At 42.7% G+C, this 17,660-nt stretch overlaps 1 protein-coding gene across 2 annotated transcripts in view; it reads left to right on the plus strand.

Moving 5' to 3' along the window:
* lama2 (laminin, alpha 2) overlaps positions 1–17,660 on the plus strand; it is a 364,685-nt gene that overhangs the window by 181,313 nt on the left and 165,712 nt on the right. For both annotated transcript variants that reach the window (XM_059981534.1, XM_059981533.1), the window contains exons 17-19: positions 1,746–1,873; positions 10,873–10,959; positions 15,863–16,074. In XM_059981534.1, the coding sequence (XP_059837517.1) occupies positions 1,746–1,873; positions 10,873–10,959; positions 15,863–16,074 (427 nt within the window). The remainder of the gene's footprint in view (positions 1–1,745; positions 1,874–10,872; positions 10,960–15,862; positions 16,075–17,660) is intronic.

Consider the following 17,660-nt stretch of genomic DNA (forward strand, 5'->3'; position numbering starts at 1 on the left):
TGTTTTCTTTCCCAAAATATTTTATATTTTAATGCAACAGGTTAGCTCCAATGAAAGAACACTCAACTAAATGCTATTTTAAATCTGAAATACTTATTATTAACTACTGCTCATACTTCATTGACTCAGTTAAATATGTATGATGAACCTGTGGTTAATAATGCAAGATAGTAAACAATTTATATTAATACTACATTAAAAGACTGGCATCTGGAAAACCAGTGCATAATATTCTTCAGTCATGGACGTGCAATTGAAAATCAATTTTTGCTTACCAAAGTGAAACAAAAATGATCATTATTACATCGCTTTGCGTATCTGGAAATTTGACGAGTGATTTCTGCATCATCATGCACAGGATGAATTAATTGTTTGCAATATTTCATTTGGAGCTCTGCATTGAAGCATGTTTTGTGTTGGCCTGGGCATGATCTTTATTGACCACTTGACACAAATTGATTTTTATAATAGTGGGCTGGATTAGGATCCCAACAGGTCCTTTGACTTGTTTTCTAATGATCCCTCCGCCTATAACCCCATGATGTCACTCACTACACCAAACAAACTGAGGCATAATTCAGTCCCACACAACATTCCAGTATACTCCATCAGAGCTGACCCATGCCTCCTCCATCCCATAATTCCTTCTGTACCCTGTGATTCTTAGTTCAGTCATCCTACCAGCAGTCAACCCCTAGACTAGGGGTTCCATACCTGGGGTGAGTAGGAAGTAGGTGGATGATACAGTGTGTGATTAAAATGATATTTAGTGCCCTTCTGTGATGTGATGTCAGATGTGGACCCATTTAAATGCACCAGAGCCTCCAGGTAGGAAGCTGCTCAAATTACAGAAAAATAAAAACATCAGTTCTGAAGATCTTGAGCAGAAGTGAACATAAGTTCACTGCATGTTTTAGTTTTTGCAAATATATCTCTTATTACTTGGAAGATCACAAACTCTATCTACAAAATGTATGATTTATGAATGGACAATTTTGATTCTTCAAAAGCTCAGTTCTGTGTACCTATCTGATGTCCTAAATTTTGCATTTAAACTTAACACTCTTTCAAAGTGGTGGTATGGGAATTAGTTGCCTTGCATTGTTGATTTCCAAATTTCCACATTGCTGTAATTTCAATGATGGCCTGGTTATTTTCCCCAGGGAGATTATTTAAACTTCTGATTTAATGCAGCTGATGCAGAGTGGACTCTGAGGATGGAGAACATAATCCTGTATTATCCAATGAGAAGGGGAAATGGCGAGAGAATAGCCTGTTCACAGAACAATACTTAAAAATGTATCAATTGCTACAGACAATCTTCATAACTACTTGAAGCTTATTTCAAAATTCTATGCAGAGAAATAACTGTAATTATTTTAATGCCTTCATTGAAGTAGTATAGAGGGAAGTGGAAAGATTTTTGTACTATTGTTTATAATAATCTTAAGATTTTTATGTTGGACTATACCTGCCTTGTTCATGTGCATGCATAAGATCATAGGAGAGGGGGAACTGGAATTGTTTATAGGTAGCTAAATGTGATTGTGATGTCAGAATTTATTTGTACTTTACGAAAGAATCTAATATAGTGGCAATGGCAACAGTGGTGAGGTGTTTTGGTTTACTGGCAACCCTATCATGAATTCAGTAAAGTAACATATAATCCAAATTTGTTTAGCGAAGCCAAGAAATAAATTGTCTTTGATCAGGAAGGTTCTGAAAATAAATTGTATTCATTTTAGAATTGTCGACACGAGACAGCTGGTCCGTATTGTGATAGATGTCGGCCTGGGTTTTATGGAGATGCTACTCGAGGAACACCTAGTGACTGCCAACCATGCAGCTGCCCTTTACTAATTGCGACAAATAAGTGAGTATAATATAATTTAAATTATCATCTGTAGCGCTACTCAGTCATTTCCTGTTCTGTAGCCCAAGTTCTACCACATAGCATGGGTAGTGGATCTAATGCTGTAGCTGAATGTAACATGAGCAGTATTTAGAATGGAATCTTTACAGCAAGGGGTAGACCATTCAGCCACCATGCCCACAGCAGATCTCTGGTCATTTTCATTCCCCACTCTTCCCTATGCCATGAACTTCTTTTAACTTCCTCCACTGGTTATCCAGTTCTTTTTAATAGCAACTGTTGAATCTAATTACAATTATCTTTTTCCGCCAATGGGATTCCAAATCATGTCTCCATTTGATTCCTTTACCAAATACTTTAAACCTCCATCATCTGGCTCTTGATCTACAAATCCATGCAACTTTTCAAATTGTTTTTCTCTAGAACCTTGGTCATTTGCAGACTTTTACCTCTTGACCTTCTTGCTCTATGGAGAACAAGCCCAGCCTCCTTAGTCTATCCAAGTAACTGAAGACAGTTATTGACCCATTGCACTAGGTCTTTCTGAACCTGTTCTCAGGCTCTTACAATCTTACAGCATAGTGACCTGAATTGGCACAGCGTGGTAATTGTGACTGAACCTAAGCTTTATGCAAGTTCAGTGTTACCTCCCTATCTTGTATTTGATGTCTTTATTAATAACTGACCATTTCTTGTATCAGTTTTAATCACTTCCTTCACCTGCGCTTATCTTCAAAGATTTGTGTATATGCAGACTCAGATCTTTTATTCCTACCCCTCCAATGGAATTGCATTGTTTTATTAAGTTCCACATTTCCTTAGTCTAGGTTAAACTTCCTCTGCCTTATATCTGCACTTTCACCGTTCTCACGGAATTAAAGATGGTTGTTGTGTGATGCACCATCAAACTCTCGGAGACGGGAGGCTTTTATTAGCAGCAAAACGGAGCACAGCATCTTGGAGACTGAGGGGGGAGCAGTGTCTCCAATCGCCTTTATACAGGGGGTCTGTGGGAGAAGCCACAGGAGCAGTCAGCAGAGGGGCGTATCCAGATGGGTATACATAGTTTACCACATTCACCCCCCCCCCTTGTTTTAAAAGAGAGTCCCAACGGGGTGAAGTTTCTGACAAGTATATTTACAGGTTAAGTCTATCAGGCGGTCGAGTCTGTCGCTGTGATCTACGTAGCACCGGTGACGTTGGTTGTGCTGGCTCCAGCCTGACTTGAGGTGCCAGCCTGTTAGGCTTCAGTAATCCCTCATGCGTGTGCCTAGCGTCCGGTATGTAAGTGTCATGAGGAGTCTGTGTAGGGCTTGCTGTGCACGGTGTCTCGTGGGTATATACATCGGTGGGTACGGGGTTCATAGTCACCGTGGAGTGTTCGGGGTAGGGGTCTGCTGCTCCCGCGGGTGCCAGGTCACAGACGGAGACCGTGTCCTCCCGCCCATCAGGTAAGACCACGTAGGCATACTGGGGGTTCGCATGTAGTAGGTGAACCCTCTCGACCATCGGGGAGTATTTATTGCTTCTCGCATGTTTCCGGAGCAGCACTGGCCCTGGGGACCTCAGCCAAGCCGGTAGGGTGGTCCTGGTGGCAGACTTCCTGGGAAAAGAAAAATATCGCTCATGAGGGGTGGCACGGATAGAGTGGAGTGCTCTGGGGAGGACCTCCTGCCAGCGAGAGACCAGCAATCCCTTTGACCTAAGGGCTAAGAGTGTGGCCTTCCACACAGTGGCATTCTCCCTCTCCACCTGTCCATTTCCCCGGGGATTATAGCTCGTGGTCCGACTAGTAGCAATACCTCTAGCCAGCAGGTACTGGCGCAGCTCATCACTCATAAACAAGGACCCTCTATCAATGTAGATATAGCAGGGATATCCGAACAGAGTGAAGAGCTGGCGCAGGGCTTTTATGACGGACGTGGCAGTGGTATCGGGGCAGGGGATGGCAATGGGGAACCGCGAGTACTCGTCGATTATGTTGAGAAAGTAGACATTGCGGTCAGTGGAGGGAAGGGGGCCCTTAAAGTCGACACTTAGTCACTCAAAGGGGCGGGTGGCCTTGATAAGTTGTGCCTTTTCAGGATGGTAGAAGTGCGGTTTGCACTCAGCGCAGACTTGGCAGTCCCTGGTCATCGTCCCGATGTCCTCAAGGGGGTAAGGCAGGTTCCAGGCTTTCACGAAATGGTAAAATCGGGTGACCCCCGGGTGGCAAAGATGTGCATGGAGGGCGTATAGCTGGTTGAGCTGCGCGCTGGCACACGCTCCCCGGGATAGGGCATCGGGGGCTCATTGAGCCTTCCAGGCCGGTACAGGATGTCATAGTTGCAGGTGGAGAGTTCGATTCTCCACCTCAAACTTTTATCATTTTTGATTTTGCCCCGCTGTTGGTTGCTGAACATGAACGCAACTGAGCGCTGGTCGGTCAGCAAGGTGAACCTTTTCCCGGCGAGATAGTGCCTCCAGTGCCTAACAGCCTCCACTATGGCCTGGGCTTCTTTCTCCACCGCGGAGTGCCGAATTTCAGGGCCCTGAAGGGTACGAGAGAAGAATACTACTGGCCTGCCTGCCTGCTTGAGGGTAGCAGCCAGCGCGAAGTCGGAGGCGTCACTCTCTACTTAGAAGGGAATGGTCTCGTCCACCCCATGCATCGTTGCTTTGGCAATGTCCCCTTTAATGCAGCTGAAGGCCGCACAGGCCTTGGCTGAGTGGGAAATGCGGTGAATTTGACCGGGGCGGGCCTTGTCTGCGTAGTGAGGGACCCATTGGGCGTAATAGGAAAAGAAGCCCAGGCACCGTTCGAGGGCTCTGATGGTGGTGGGAAGAGGGAGTTCCAACAGGGGGGCGCATACGGTAGGGATCAGGGCCAATGACCCCGTTTTCCACGACATACCCAAGGATAGCAAGTCGGGTGGTTCCGAACACACACTTGTCCCTGTTATAAGTAAGGTTCAGGGCTTTGGCCGCTTGGAAAAATTGTTGGAGGTTGGTGTTGTGACCTGGCCAGTCGTGACCACAGATGGTGATGTTATCCAGATAGGGAAATGTGGCCTTCAGTTGGCACTGGTCCACCATCCGGTCCATTTCCTTCTGGAAGACAGAGACACCATTCATGACACTGAAGGGGACGCGCAGGAAGTGATAGAGCCTGCCGCCCACCTCGAAGGTTGTGTAGGGGCGGTCCTCCGGGCAGATGGGGAGCTGGTGGTAAGAGGATTTCAGATCTATGGTCGAGTACACCTTGTACTGAGCTACCTGGTTGACCATATCCGCAATGCGGGGTGGGGGATACGCGTCAAGCTGCGTGAACCTGTTGATGGTCTGGCTATAGTCCACGACCATCCTATTTTTCTGCCCAGTCCGAACAACAACCACCTGGGACCTCCAAGGGCTTGTGCTTGGCTCAGTGATCCCCTCCCTGAGCAGCCGCTGCACCTCCGACTGAATGAAGGCCCTGTCCCCCGTGCTGTATCTCCTGCTTTTAGTTGCCACGGGTTTACAGTCGGGGGTCAGGTTGGCGAACAGCGGTGGGGGAGGGATCTTGAGGGTGGAGAGGCTGCAAGTGGTGTCGGTAGCACAGCTGTCGGCATGGTGCTGGGCGGGACGTGTGGTTCGGTGTGTGTGTGTGTGTGGTCAGTAGCGGGGTATATGACGAAGTCCCACAAAACTGAGGATTCCTGACAGTGAGTGGTGGGAGGGGCCCGCCACATGCCATCGTCACACTTTCGAGATGGCTCTGGACGTCCAGCCCCAATAGCACAGGGACACAGAGCTGAGGCGTGACCAGTAGTGCAAAGTCCCGATATTCTGTGCCCTGCACCACCAATGTCACTACACAACCGCCCCCCCCCCCCCCCGGATGTCTGTGGAATGCGATCCAGAAGCCATGGTGACCCTCTGACTTACCGGCTGAGTCACGAGTCTGCAGCGTTACACTGTGTCCGGGTGAATAAAACTCTCAGTGCTGCCTGTGTCAAACAGGCAGTTAGTCCTGTGCCCCTCCACCAGGATGTCCATCATTGACCTTGCGAGCTGGTGTGGAGCACTTTGTTTGAGGGTCACAGAGGCCAGAGTTGCATCGCTGTCTTGGTGCCCGGTAAGCACCCGTGGGTTGAAGGTGGGGCGAGGTGGCGCCGACAAAGATGGCTGCCCCCATGCCTCGCATGCGGTGGACAGGCAAGATGGCGGCGACCAAGATGGCCACCACCATGCCTTGCACGCGGCGCTGCTCGACCCTGCTTGTGGTTTGGACTTACAGGCCTTGGTGAAGTGGCCCTTCTTTCTGCAGCTGGAGCAGGTAGCTTCTCGGGCCGGGCAGCGATTTCGGGGGTGCTTTTCGAGTCCACAGAAGTAACACTGCACGGACTTGTGACTGTCAGCAGCCGAGGTCGATTCACTGGTGGGTTGCGGGGACTTCACAGACTTGCGACTAGCAGCAGCTGAGGTTGATTCGCCGGCGGGTTGCAGGGACTTCACAGACTTGCGACTGGCAGCAGCCGAGGTCAATTCGCTGGCGGGTTGCGGGGTCTGCGGCGTCCACGGGGCCGGCGGGAGATCGTGTGTCTGGACAGCGTCAGCGTTGTGCAGAGTGGCCTCCAGCGTGTTGGCCAGCTCGATTGCTGAATGCAAGGTAAGATCGGTGTGTTCCAGCAGCCGCTGGTGCGCGTACACTGACCTCATCCCCATGACGAAGGCATCTCTTACTAGCAGCTCCACATGTTGTTCTGCCATCAGTCCCCTGCAGTCACAGGCCCGCACGAGTATCTGTAGGGTCCGGACAAACTCAGCGCTCGACTCTCCGGCCCGCTGCCGCCGTGTCGCTAAGCGATGTCTTGCGTAGACGGTGTTCACCGGCCGCAGGTACTGTCTTTTGAGGGCATCCAGTGCCCCTTGGTAGGTCGGCAGGTCCCTGATCAGGGAGTAGACCCACGGACTGACCCTGAAGAGGAGAATTTTGTGCATCGAGGCAGGCTCGGTCACACGAATCTCCTCCAGGTACGATTGGAAGCATGCAAGCCAGAGTTCAAAAGCAATGTCGGCTTCCGGAGATTGAGGGTCAATATCCAATCTGTCGGGTTGTAAAATGCTCCCCATGTTTTAAAATTGCTGCTAATAAAATTGATGCACCATCAATAACTCTCGGAGGCCGGAGGCAAGAGATAGGCTTTTATTAGCAGGAAAAACTGAGCACAGCATCTCGGAGACTGAGGGGGGAGCAGTGCCTCCAATCGCCTTTATACAGGGGTCTGTGGGAGGAGCCACAGGAGCAGTCAGCAGAGGGGCATGTCCAGACAGGTATATGTAGTTTACTACAGTGTGAAAGAAGGCCATTTGGCCTAGGTAGTTTGTACTAGCTGTTTTATATTAGACCAATGTAGGCTGTTCCACTCCTGCTTTCCCCCTCCCCAACTTCAGCTGCAGTGCAAGTTCTGTTAGTAATCTCTTAAAACTGGCTATTGAGTTATTAGTTACGTTTTGCCTTTACCCATTCTGTGCCATTTTTACACTTGCTCAATGTATCCATGATTATTGTTTAGAGAATTTACCCTCATCATCAAGGTTAAGCAGGCTCTTCTATGGTTATTGAGTTCATATTTAAACATCTTCTTGAACCAAACTTTGTCTTTTATTATTTTTCTTACGTTACACCACACGTTTTGCAGTTGCTCTGACATTTATGTCATCTGAAAAATTACCATGTTTCGGAAAATAAATCATGTAAATGTACTTAGGAAACATCATAATTTAAGTCTGCCTGTTAAGAAAATATCTGAAAGCACCACATAATATTAAATTAATGTTCTGAAATCACTGAAAATACAAATTTAGGAATGGTATGTGAGTGGCATTTGTACTCCATGTTTTCAAATATTGTCCGGTTTACTAAAATCACTTTCAAGGTTCTTAGGATTCAGATGCTGAATTAATGTTTTGTTTGCTGCAGCATGAATCGTTGTGCAAACCCTCAACTTAAAACCAAGACGACAGTGAATTACTTGTTGATTAAGTACATGACCTTTAATTAAAAAAGAATATTACATCTTTTATTCTACTTCTAAAAAAAAAAGAAAAATGAAGGTTCATGGCTTCAGAATGTAATATATAGGAAAACATTACTTGCAGCACCTTCCAGAATACTTCAGAGCGCACATAATCTTAGATATTCTCATGGAACTGGATCCTAAACTACCAGAAAAAATCCAGTAACTTATTTTTATAATACTGCAGTTGAATTGTAACTCAGTGGTGCTGATAGCTGACACCTTAATTATTATAAATTTATTTTAATACATTTACAGTTTTCTACCCATCTGTGACATAAATGGAGATGAAATATGGACAGTTTCTATTGCAGTAGAACTGACTGTAGTACAGACTTATGATTAGCTTGTAAATAGATTTTTTAAAAAGTATTTGAATTAACTCAGTGTAAACGTCACTATAGGGTGGTGTACCTAACCTTTTTTATGCCACAAAACAATACCATTAAGGTGTTTCTCTTCATCCCAGCAGCTTTCTTCCTTCAAACTATTTTTCTAACAATGCAATTGTATTTTTTTGTGGTTCTTTTGTAAATACTAATTTTAGGAGATTTGTGAAATCCCCTGCCATTCCTTTATATTCCTTCTCTGTTATTCCATCAAATTATTGTAATGAGCTGGCCGAAGTTTGATTTTCAGAATATGTCGACAGTAGATTAAACCGGTTTAACTGGGATTTCTCAAATTCCCTTCCGCTTTAGTTCAGTAATAAAGAGTTTATTGTTCTTTTACCAAGTTACAGTATACAAATAGGGGACAGTGTGTGTAAATTCACAACATGCCATTGACCAACAATTTTTCAGGAGAAATTATTTCACAATTCTCTGACATAATTTTCCTTAGGATTTTCAAGCATGCTAGCCTGAGCTGCCTGTTTTATTCTGGCTTCTCTTTTGTTATTTCAAAAATAAAATTTATTCATTAAAACTTGAACTACAAAGCAATACATGTCTTTTAGATTTCTCACAGATATAAAACATCAGGTATTTTATTTTACTCTGCCAGATTCAAATAATTTCTTTAGAAAAGAAAATCTTTAAAGAGCCTGTATAATTATAGTGTTCAACTTTCAAAGTGTCTATTTTTTCATCAAAGTAAATGTGTTTTTAATATTCTTGCTATTTCTCACCCTGTACTACAAACTATTTTTCTTCACTTTTCAAAGTTCAAAGTCAATTTATTATCAAAATATATTCTACGTCACTATATACAACCCTGCGATTCATTTTCTTCTGGGCGTTCCCAGTGACCACAAGAAACACAATAGCATCAATGAAAGACCCCACCCAACAGGATGGACAATCAGCCAATGTGCAAAAAAACCAGCAAACTCTGCAAATACAAAATGAAAGAGAAAGAAATAATAATAATAATAATAATAATAATAATAGTAATAAATAAATGAGCAATAAACATTGAGAACATGAGATGAGGAGTCCTTGAAAACATGTCCAGTTCAATGTTGGGGCGAGTGAAGTTATCCCCTCTGGTTCAAGAGCCAGGGGTAGTAACTGTCTCTGACCTCGATGGTGTGGGTCCTGAGGCTCCTGTACTTTCTTCCTGATGGCAGCAGTGAGAAGAGAGCATGGCCTGGGTGGTGGGGGTCCCTGCTTTCCTGTGACAGCGCTCCATGTAGATGTGCTCAGTGGTAAGGAGGGCTGTACCCGTGATGAACTGGGTTGAGTCTGTTACTTTTCGTTGGCTTTTCCACATAAGGGCATTGGTGCTTCCGTGACGCAACTAGTCAACATACTCTCCACTACACATCTGTAGAAGTTTGTCAAAATTTCAGATGACATGCTGAATCAAGACAAAAGTAGAGGTGACAACCTGCTTTCCTTGTAATGACACTTACGTGCTGGATCCAGCACAGATCCTCTGAAATAACTGTGTAATTTAAAGTTGCTGAACCTCTCCATCTCTGATCCCCTGATGAGGGCTGGCTCATGGACCTCTGGTTTCCTCCTCCTGAACTCAATAATCAACTCTTGGTCTTGCTGACATTGAGTGTGAGGTTGCTGCTGTGACACCACTCAGTCAGATTTTCAAACCCACTCCTATATTCTGATTCATCACCACCCTTGATTCGGCCTATGACAGCAGTATCGTTGCCAAACTTAAATATGGCATCAGAGCTGTCCTAAGTATAAACGGAGTAGAGTAGGGGCTAAGCACACAGCTTTGTTGTGCACCCATGCCGAGAGAGATAGATCATTTTTCATCATACTTTGATCAGACTTTAGTTTGCAAAACCTATCAATTATGCTTCAATATTTTGCTATATTTTCCATGTATGAGCTTTACTCTTGTAAACTTTTCCTATATTCTTAAAACGCTTCTGGAAGTTCAATTTTAATTACCTGCTCTGTAGGATAAACTATTTGTCCCACGGTCCTTTCGATATCTTCATAAGACTCCTTGTCAATGCACAAAAGCAAAAATAAATGGCTGTATAAATATAGAAGAACAGAACATAGAAATTACTTAGTTATCATTCATGTATAGTCATTCTGATTTAATAGGATTTTTAAAAATATTTTCACAGGCGTGGCAGATGTCTTTTTGGAGTAGGAGCAAATACTATATCCTGACATTTGAGTTAGCTACAGCTTCATGATTATAGCTGGATACAATACTTTAGCAACCTTAATGGCAAAGGAGAGCAGCTGTACATTCCTTGTTTATATGGGGCAGAGTTACCAGCTACAGAGAACTTAAGGCTGAAATACCATTCAGTTGCTGCCATTCTTGTGTACTCTGTGTTGGCTGAAATAGCCATTCCACTGTGTTGTTGGAATGAGATCCCTGCACTATCTTTGGTGCCGGAAAGAAAAAATAGTTTTCGTCAGTTGCACGGTGAGATTTCGGTGAAGAACATTCAGTGATGAAGCTAATACAATTTTCTTTGGTTTATCTTTTTGTGTCCGTGTCTACGTCTGCTCACCACGAACAACATAGCTTTAGTCCGACCTGCCACTTGGATTCCAGGGGAGAGATAATATGTGATCAATGTCTTCCTGGTTATACAGGGCCAAGATGCGATAGGTAAGATGTCTCTGGTCTTTTTACCTCAAACTCTAAGCAGCAGAAAATATACAATGTCACTATCTTGGATTCTGTTTGTTGTAGATTAGAAATTAAATTACTGAACTGGGTGTCTGTTTGCTGTGAGTATTTCATAAGATTATCACAGAACTGGTAACCTGGTATCAGGAGCTATTAAAAACTTTGCAGGCAAAAAGTAAAGTCAAACCTGAAATTATTGCTATGGATAAGTTGTTTAGCAATTCAGCTTCTTGTATGGATTACAGTCTACCACTTTGTTCGGAAAGTATATTTATTAATATTGCTATTTCTTTTCAAATATGTTTAATATGTATACCATCTTGTGTGCTTATGTGTTCTCCCAAATTTCGTAATACTTTAATAATAGCACACCATTTTATGAACTGTGTTATACATTATGGTGTAATCTCATAGAAACAAGAAGCCTTCAAAATACTGAAAATCTTTCCTGGAATTTGAGACATACATAAGTTTTCTAACTGAAGGTCAAACAACATGTAAAAATCTCCTTTAATGCCGCATGTAGCTGAATTTTCCAACTAATTTGAAATAAAATTAATTTATTTGACTTCACTTTTGAATATTTAACCCAAAACCTTAGGAGAACTTAACTTCCAATGATTGCTAAAAATCTGCTTGTACTTTCAAGAAAAGCAATTGATTTGTACTGATGCATGAACTGTTCCACCTAAGAAAATGTTCAAGCCTCTTGCACCCATTGAAAATTAATATTGTGAAATATCAATGATTTCTGTCTATTAATTTTTGATAGTAAAGAAAATGTCAAGGTTCTGATTCCACAAAGGAACACAATAATCAATTTGTGAAAGTGAGTTTTAGCTTGCCAGCAAGTCAGGAACACAATTTAATTGATGGCAGAAGTTGGGAAATTGATAGGGTGAAGAAGACGGCATGTGGCACAGAATATAAATGTTAGATTGTTATGTTGCAACTACTTTGGATACACTCGGAGTCTGCTGTGCAATTCTGGTTAACGCATTATAGGATTGTCACAATTGCCCTGGAGAGGGTGCAGAGGAGAATCAACAGAATATTGCCTGGGCCCGTGAACAATAATTATGGCAAGAGATTTGATAGGCTAGGCTTATTTTATGGAGAGGAGTCTGAAGGGTGAGCTGACAGAAGTATATAAGATCAAGAGAGGTGTATATATAGGGTAAATGTCAGAATCTTTTTTATGTTGGGTGTATCAAAGTTAGGAGGGTAGAGGTTTATGGTGGGAGGAAGGAGTTTTACAAGGGATCTGAGTGATTTTTTTTTATACAGTGAGTGAAAATCATTATTAGAGGAGGTGGTAGAATAAGAAACAATTACTACATTTAAGAAAGATTTAAACAGATACTTTTATAGGCGAGGCATAGAAATATATGGTCCTAGTGTAGGAAAATAGGATTAGTATAAATTGGCTAAAGGTCAGCATGGATTTACTGGGGCCAAATGGCCAGTTTCTGTGCTGTATGATTTTATGACTCTATTTTTGGGAAGTGATTCATTTAAAGGGAATGTTTTGACATTATACAGCTCATGTAAAGGGGAAAAAAAGCATGTTATATTGGGAATGTCTGCAAGTGTTCTGGTTGAAGGAGACACCTGTCAGTGCACATCACTATAGTAATGTGCTATTCTTGCCAAACTAATCAGACCAGACAGTAGGAGAACTACAGAATCAATATAGTTTGCATTTGTTTTAAGAAGCAAAAAGTGAATTAGTTCCAAATGAGAACATGCAACAGAGCTGTAAAGATGGTGACTGAAAAAAAAGCAGAAGTGTTTTTACTGGACACTAAAAATTACTAGTACAAAATTTTATAAGCTGGTTGAAATATATCAGGGTCTATTCATAGATGAATATATTTTGGTCTGCTATTTGATAGTTGCAGATAAACTTAGTATAGCATCAAATATAATTTGTAATATTTTTATTCATCTGAAAATTTTTAAATCCCCTATATTAGTTTCCTCTTCCTTCAATCTTCCATTTATTTTTAGGCAGTTAATAAGGCTTCTAAACATAAAATTTATAAAAAAAAAACACAAAATAACATTTTACATTGAACTAAAAATCTGATCAGTGGTTTGGAACAATAAAATGCAGACTTTGAAAACGTGAAAATAAATCTTTGCTGGTGATACCTAGATCCTGAAAAACAAATAAATGAAAGAAAACAAACTTATTCAATATTAATATTGTCTGCTCATCACAAAACTCAGAAATGCCTGTTCTAATCAAAGGCTCTTGTATTTCATATTAATTATATATCTTCTCATCTTCTACCCTACAACCAATGGAACAATGTGGCAGAACTTTTATAAGATCATGATAATCAGCTGTTGTGTTCAGTGGAAATATGCATATGTCAGCTTGTGGGTTTTCCACTAATTTTCCGTATAAGCTGTGGTATACGGTGATTATAAAATATTCACTCCCTTGGAAGTTTTTATATTTTATTGTTTTACAACAATGAATCTCAGTGGGTTTAATTTGGCTTCTTTTGACACTGATCAACAGAAGAGAAACTCTTTTCTGTCAAAGTGAAAACAGATGTCTACAAAGTCAAAGGGAAACAGGGAATCCAGGGAATGGAGAGCCAAGGCTATGAATATATTAAACCACATGGATAAGAGTTTTAGAAATGAGTCATTTAACCCAGTGACAGGCTGCTGACACAGTATGACGTAGGATTGCATTTGATTGTGCAGTTCTGGATGAGCTGAAGCTTACTAAGAGAGGAAGATGGGAAAATCTATTGGAAGAGCAATGCATTGGTTGAATCTTGTCAAAACTATTGATGATGATTTCAACGTTGAATTCACTGAGGAGAATGGCAGTTTTGAAAAAAGTGACCTGTATAAATTTTTGTCAGTTCACCTGTCACAAGCAAGGCTAGAATACACTGCCCTCCTCATGGAAAGGTGTTGGTCAGCCATCTGGTGAGGAAACATGTGTAAGTGTATTGAAGGGAGATCAGGTGTTTGATCTAGAGATGAATGAAAGGTAATATATTTCCATTTAAGCCACACCTTTGGACATTAACTGCTGTGTTATTCTTCTGGATGGTGGAGTTTATGGATTGGCAAGTCATTGACAAAGAAACCTTTGAAAGTTACTGCAGTGTCTTTTGTGTGTGGTAAACAAGGCAACGTAACTTCATTGGACATGTGATTAGGAAAGAGGAGTGAGAATGCATGGTAATTATGGGAAAGATTGAAGGCAAGGAAGCAAAGACAAATGATGATGGAGACAGCAGCCAGAGAACTGGAAATGAATACCAATGAATTGATCCACTTGACCCGAAACAGGAGTGTGGGGACCATGGCAATCAAAGCTCAAGTTGGGCACGGCACCTGATGATGATGATGAAACATTGCAACCACATTGTGTCAGTGGTGGAGGGAAAGTTGGTGTTGCAGATGCTGAACGGTGATCAGCTATTAAGAATAATTTGAATATAAAATCACAAGACAATGTTTATTGTGTTCCATTACTGGTGTTGGAAGCCTCATTTCTGTACAGTTTAGTAAAAATAATAGCAAAGCATAATGCTCTATCAGCTTTTCATGAACTATTTTATTATTAATGACATTATTTGTGAAATTTTGTTAACTAGAGCACATCTAACCATCTGTGACAGTAATAATTTACAAATATGTGATTATAACAATATAAAAATATTTGCCAACATTCTAAGTTGGCAAGCTTGCACCCTACACTGCTGCTGCAGGTAATTATGTTTACTATATACTTTAATAAATTTTATCCTGCTGGTTACACATCTTCAAAACTTGCCTTGTCCCTCTTCATTCTTATGATTCTCCCTTTTCTATCAGTGAACTTCAGCCATCTAACACTCTAAGTTTACCTCCCCAAATTCTGCAACTTTCTTTTTTCCTTCCGTGTCTTTCAAGCTGACTTTTCATCAAACTAATCAATGTCCATTGAGTTAGCTTTGTTAAAGTAGAGAAATAATTCAGTCACCATTTCTTGGATGCTGAAGAGCCCAGAAGTTTCTGATATATCTTTAAAACAATGCAGACTGGGTTTCCAGGATGATCTATCCGCCAGAGAAAGCAGGATCTCCCAGTGGCCACACATTTTAATTCCACGTCCCATTCCCATTCTGATATGTCTATCCATGGCCTCCTCTACTGTCAAGATGAAGCCACACTCAGGTTGGAGGAACAACACCTTATATTCCGTCTGGGTAGCCTCCAACCTGATGGCACGAACATTCATTTCTCTAAATTCCATTAATGCCCCTCCTCCCCTTCTTACCCCATCCCTTATTTATTTATTATCCCCCTTTTTTCTCTCTCTGCCCCTCTCACAATCACTCCTTGCCTGTTCTCTATCTCCCTCTGGTGCTCCCCTCCCCCTTTCTTTCTCCCTAGGCCTCCCATCCCATGATCCTTTCCCTTCTCCAGCTGTGTATCCCTTTCGCCAATCACCTTTCCAGCTCTTAGCTTCATCCTTCTCCCTTTGGTCCTCTCCTATCATTTCACATTTCCCCCTCCCTCCACTACTTTCAAATCTCTTACTATCTTTTCTTTCAGGTAGTCCTGACGAAGGGTCTTGGCCCGAAATGTCGACTGTACTTCTTCCTATAGATGCTGCCTGGCCTGCTGCATTCCACCAGCATTTGTGTGTGTTGTAGCTGAAATAATATTGTTATGGCATAACATGAGGAAATCTGCAGATGCTGGAAATTCAGGCAACACACACAAAATGCTGGTGGAATACAGTAGGCCAGGCAGCATCTATAGGAAGAAGAACAGTTGGCGTTTCAGGCTGAGACGTTTCGTCGTAAGGCATAAGCCAGTTTCATTGTGTAATTTATCTTTAAACTATGTTTTTATTAACCAGATGCTCTGACGGGTACTTTGGACACCCCAGTAACCCAGGTAGCTCATGCCAGCCCTGCCAGTGCAATGGTAATCTTGATCTGTCAGCACCTGGCAGCTGCGATACGTTGACAGGAGAATGTCTACGATGCATTGAGGGATTTAGCGGTCGGTTTTGTGATGAATGCGCTGATGGATTCTTCGGGGATGCTGTTATAATCCGGAGTTGCCAACGTAAGTGTTCTATATTTTTCATTTGGTACATAATTCTTAAAGTTGACAACTGGAAACAATAGACAGAGGCTTTGTATGCAGTGCATAGTAAAGTGATTTTTGGTCTTTTGGGAAGCATTTAAAGTGGTAATAGATAGATAGATACGTTATTGATCCCAAAGGAAATTACACTGTTTCGGTAGCATTCCAGGTGCACAGATATACAAGAATAAGAAGAGAAGTAAGAAAGAATTAAAAAAAATAAATTACCTTAAAAATAAGATGTACAAGACTTACAAGTCAAACATTTCAAGATTTACAAGTTTGCACTGATAAATAAGATGGTAGTGCAGGGATTATGGTAATATTATACCATCTGTCATCCAGGTGCACCCCCAGGTACTTGTAGATCCTCACTGCATCCACGTCCTCACCATCAATAGTAACAGGGAGCAGTGCAGGCTTAGTCTTCCTAAAGTCCATCTCCATCTGCTCTGTCTTACTGATGTTGAGATGCAAATGATTCAGCTTGCATCATTTGACAAAACCTCCACCAGAGTGCTGTATTCATCCTCCCATCCTCCCTTTATACACTCAACTATCGCTGAGTCAGCAGAGAATTTCTGTAGATGACATGACCTTGTGTTGTATCTAAAATCTGAGGCCTGCAGGGTAAACAGGAAGGAAGCCTGTGGGGCCCCAGTGCTGCTAATAGCCATGTCTGACACTCAGCTCTGAAGCCACACAAACTGTGGTCTGCCTGTCAGGTAGTCCATTATCCAGCTTACAATGGAAGTGCCAGCCTGCATTGAACAGAGATTTTCCCCCAAAAAATGAGGGCTGTATGGTATTGAAGGCACTGGAGAAATCAAAAACCATGATCATCACAGGGCTGCCCTGCTATTCCAAACAGGAGTAGGCTCTGTTCAACAGGTAGATCGCCGACTACAATGTGCTCCTGGTAGGCAAACTGCAGGGGATTGACGCTGATCTCTCCAGGAGTCGGGGTGAGTCAGGACCAGCCTCTTCATGATGTGTGAGGTCAGTGCCACTGGGCAGTAGTCATTCAAGACTTTAAGTTGGGACCACGCATTTGAGACCCTTTCTGGGCAGAGACTCAGATTGAAAATACACCGGAGAACTCCACATGGCTGCGCGGCACGCTCCTTCAGGACCTTGGCGTTCTCACCACCCGGTCCCAAAGCGTTGCCGTGTCAGAATTTCCCCACAGCCCTTCTCACCTGCTCAGTAGTGAAGGTGAGTCCATGATGACTGGGGAGTTGGAAGGTGGGGGCTGGGGGAGATAAAGATCGGAACAATAGCAGTTGGTATGTGGAGGTGTGGATGGTCGGTGCAGGGGAATGTTCATCTGTGTGTTGAACTGGAGGGGGGGGGGGTGGTGAAGGGAGGAGGGGAGGTGTTGGTGCTGAGGGAGCATTTGGTTCCTGGGCACCTGGACTAGAGTGCTGAGGGGGAATGTGAACAGAGGGGCAATTGTCAAATCTATTAAAGAATTGGTTTAACTCATTAGCCCATTCAGGGCTGCATTCTGAGGCTCTACAGCTAGGCTGATTGAAGCCAGTGATGTTCTAATAGTTTTGAAATGC

The sequence above is a fragment of the Hypanus sabinus genome, chromosome 10, assembly GCF_030144855.1.
Source record: "Hypanus sabinus isolate sHypSab1 chromosome 10, sHypSab1.hap1, whole genome shotgun sequence".
NCBI lineage: Eukaryota > Metazoa > Chordata > Chondrichthyes > Myliobatiformes > Dasyatidae > Hypanus > Hypanus sabinus.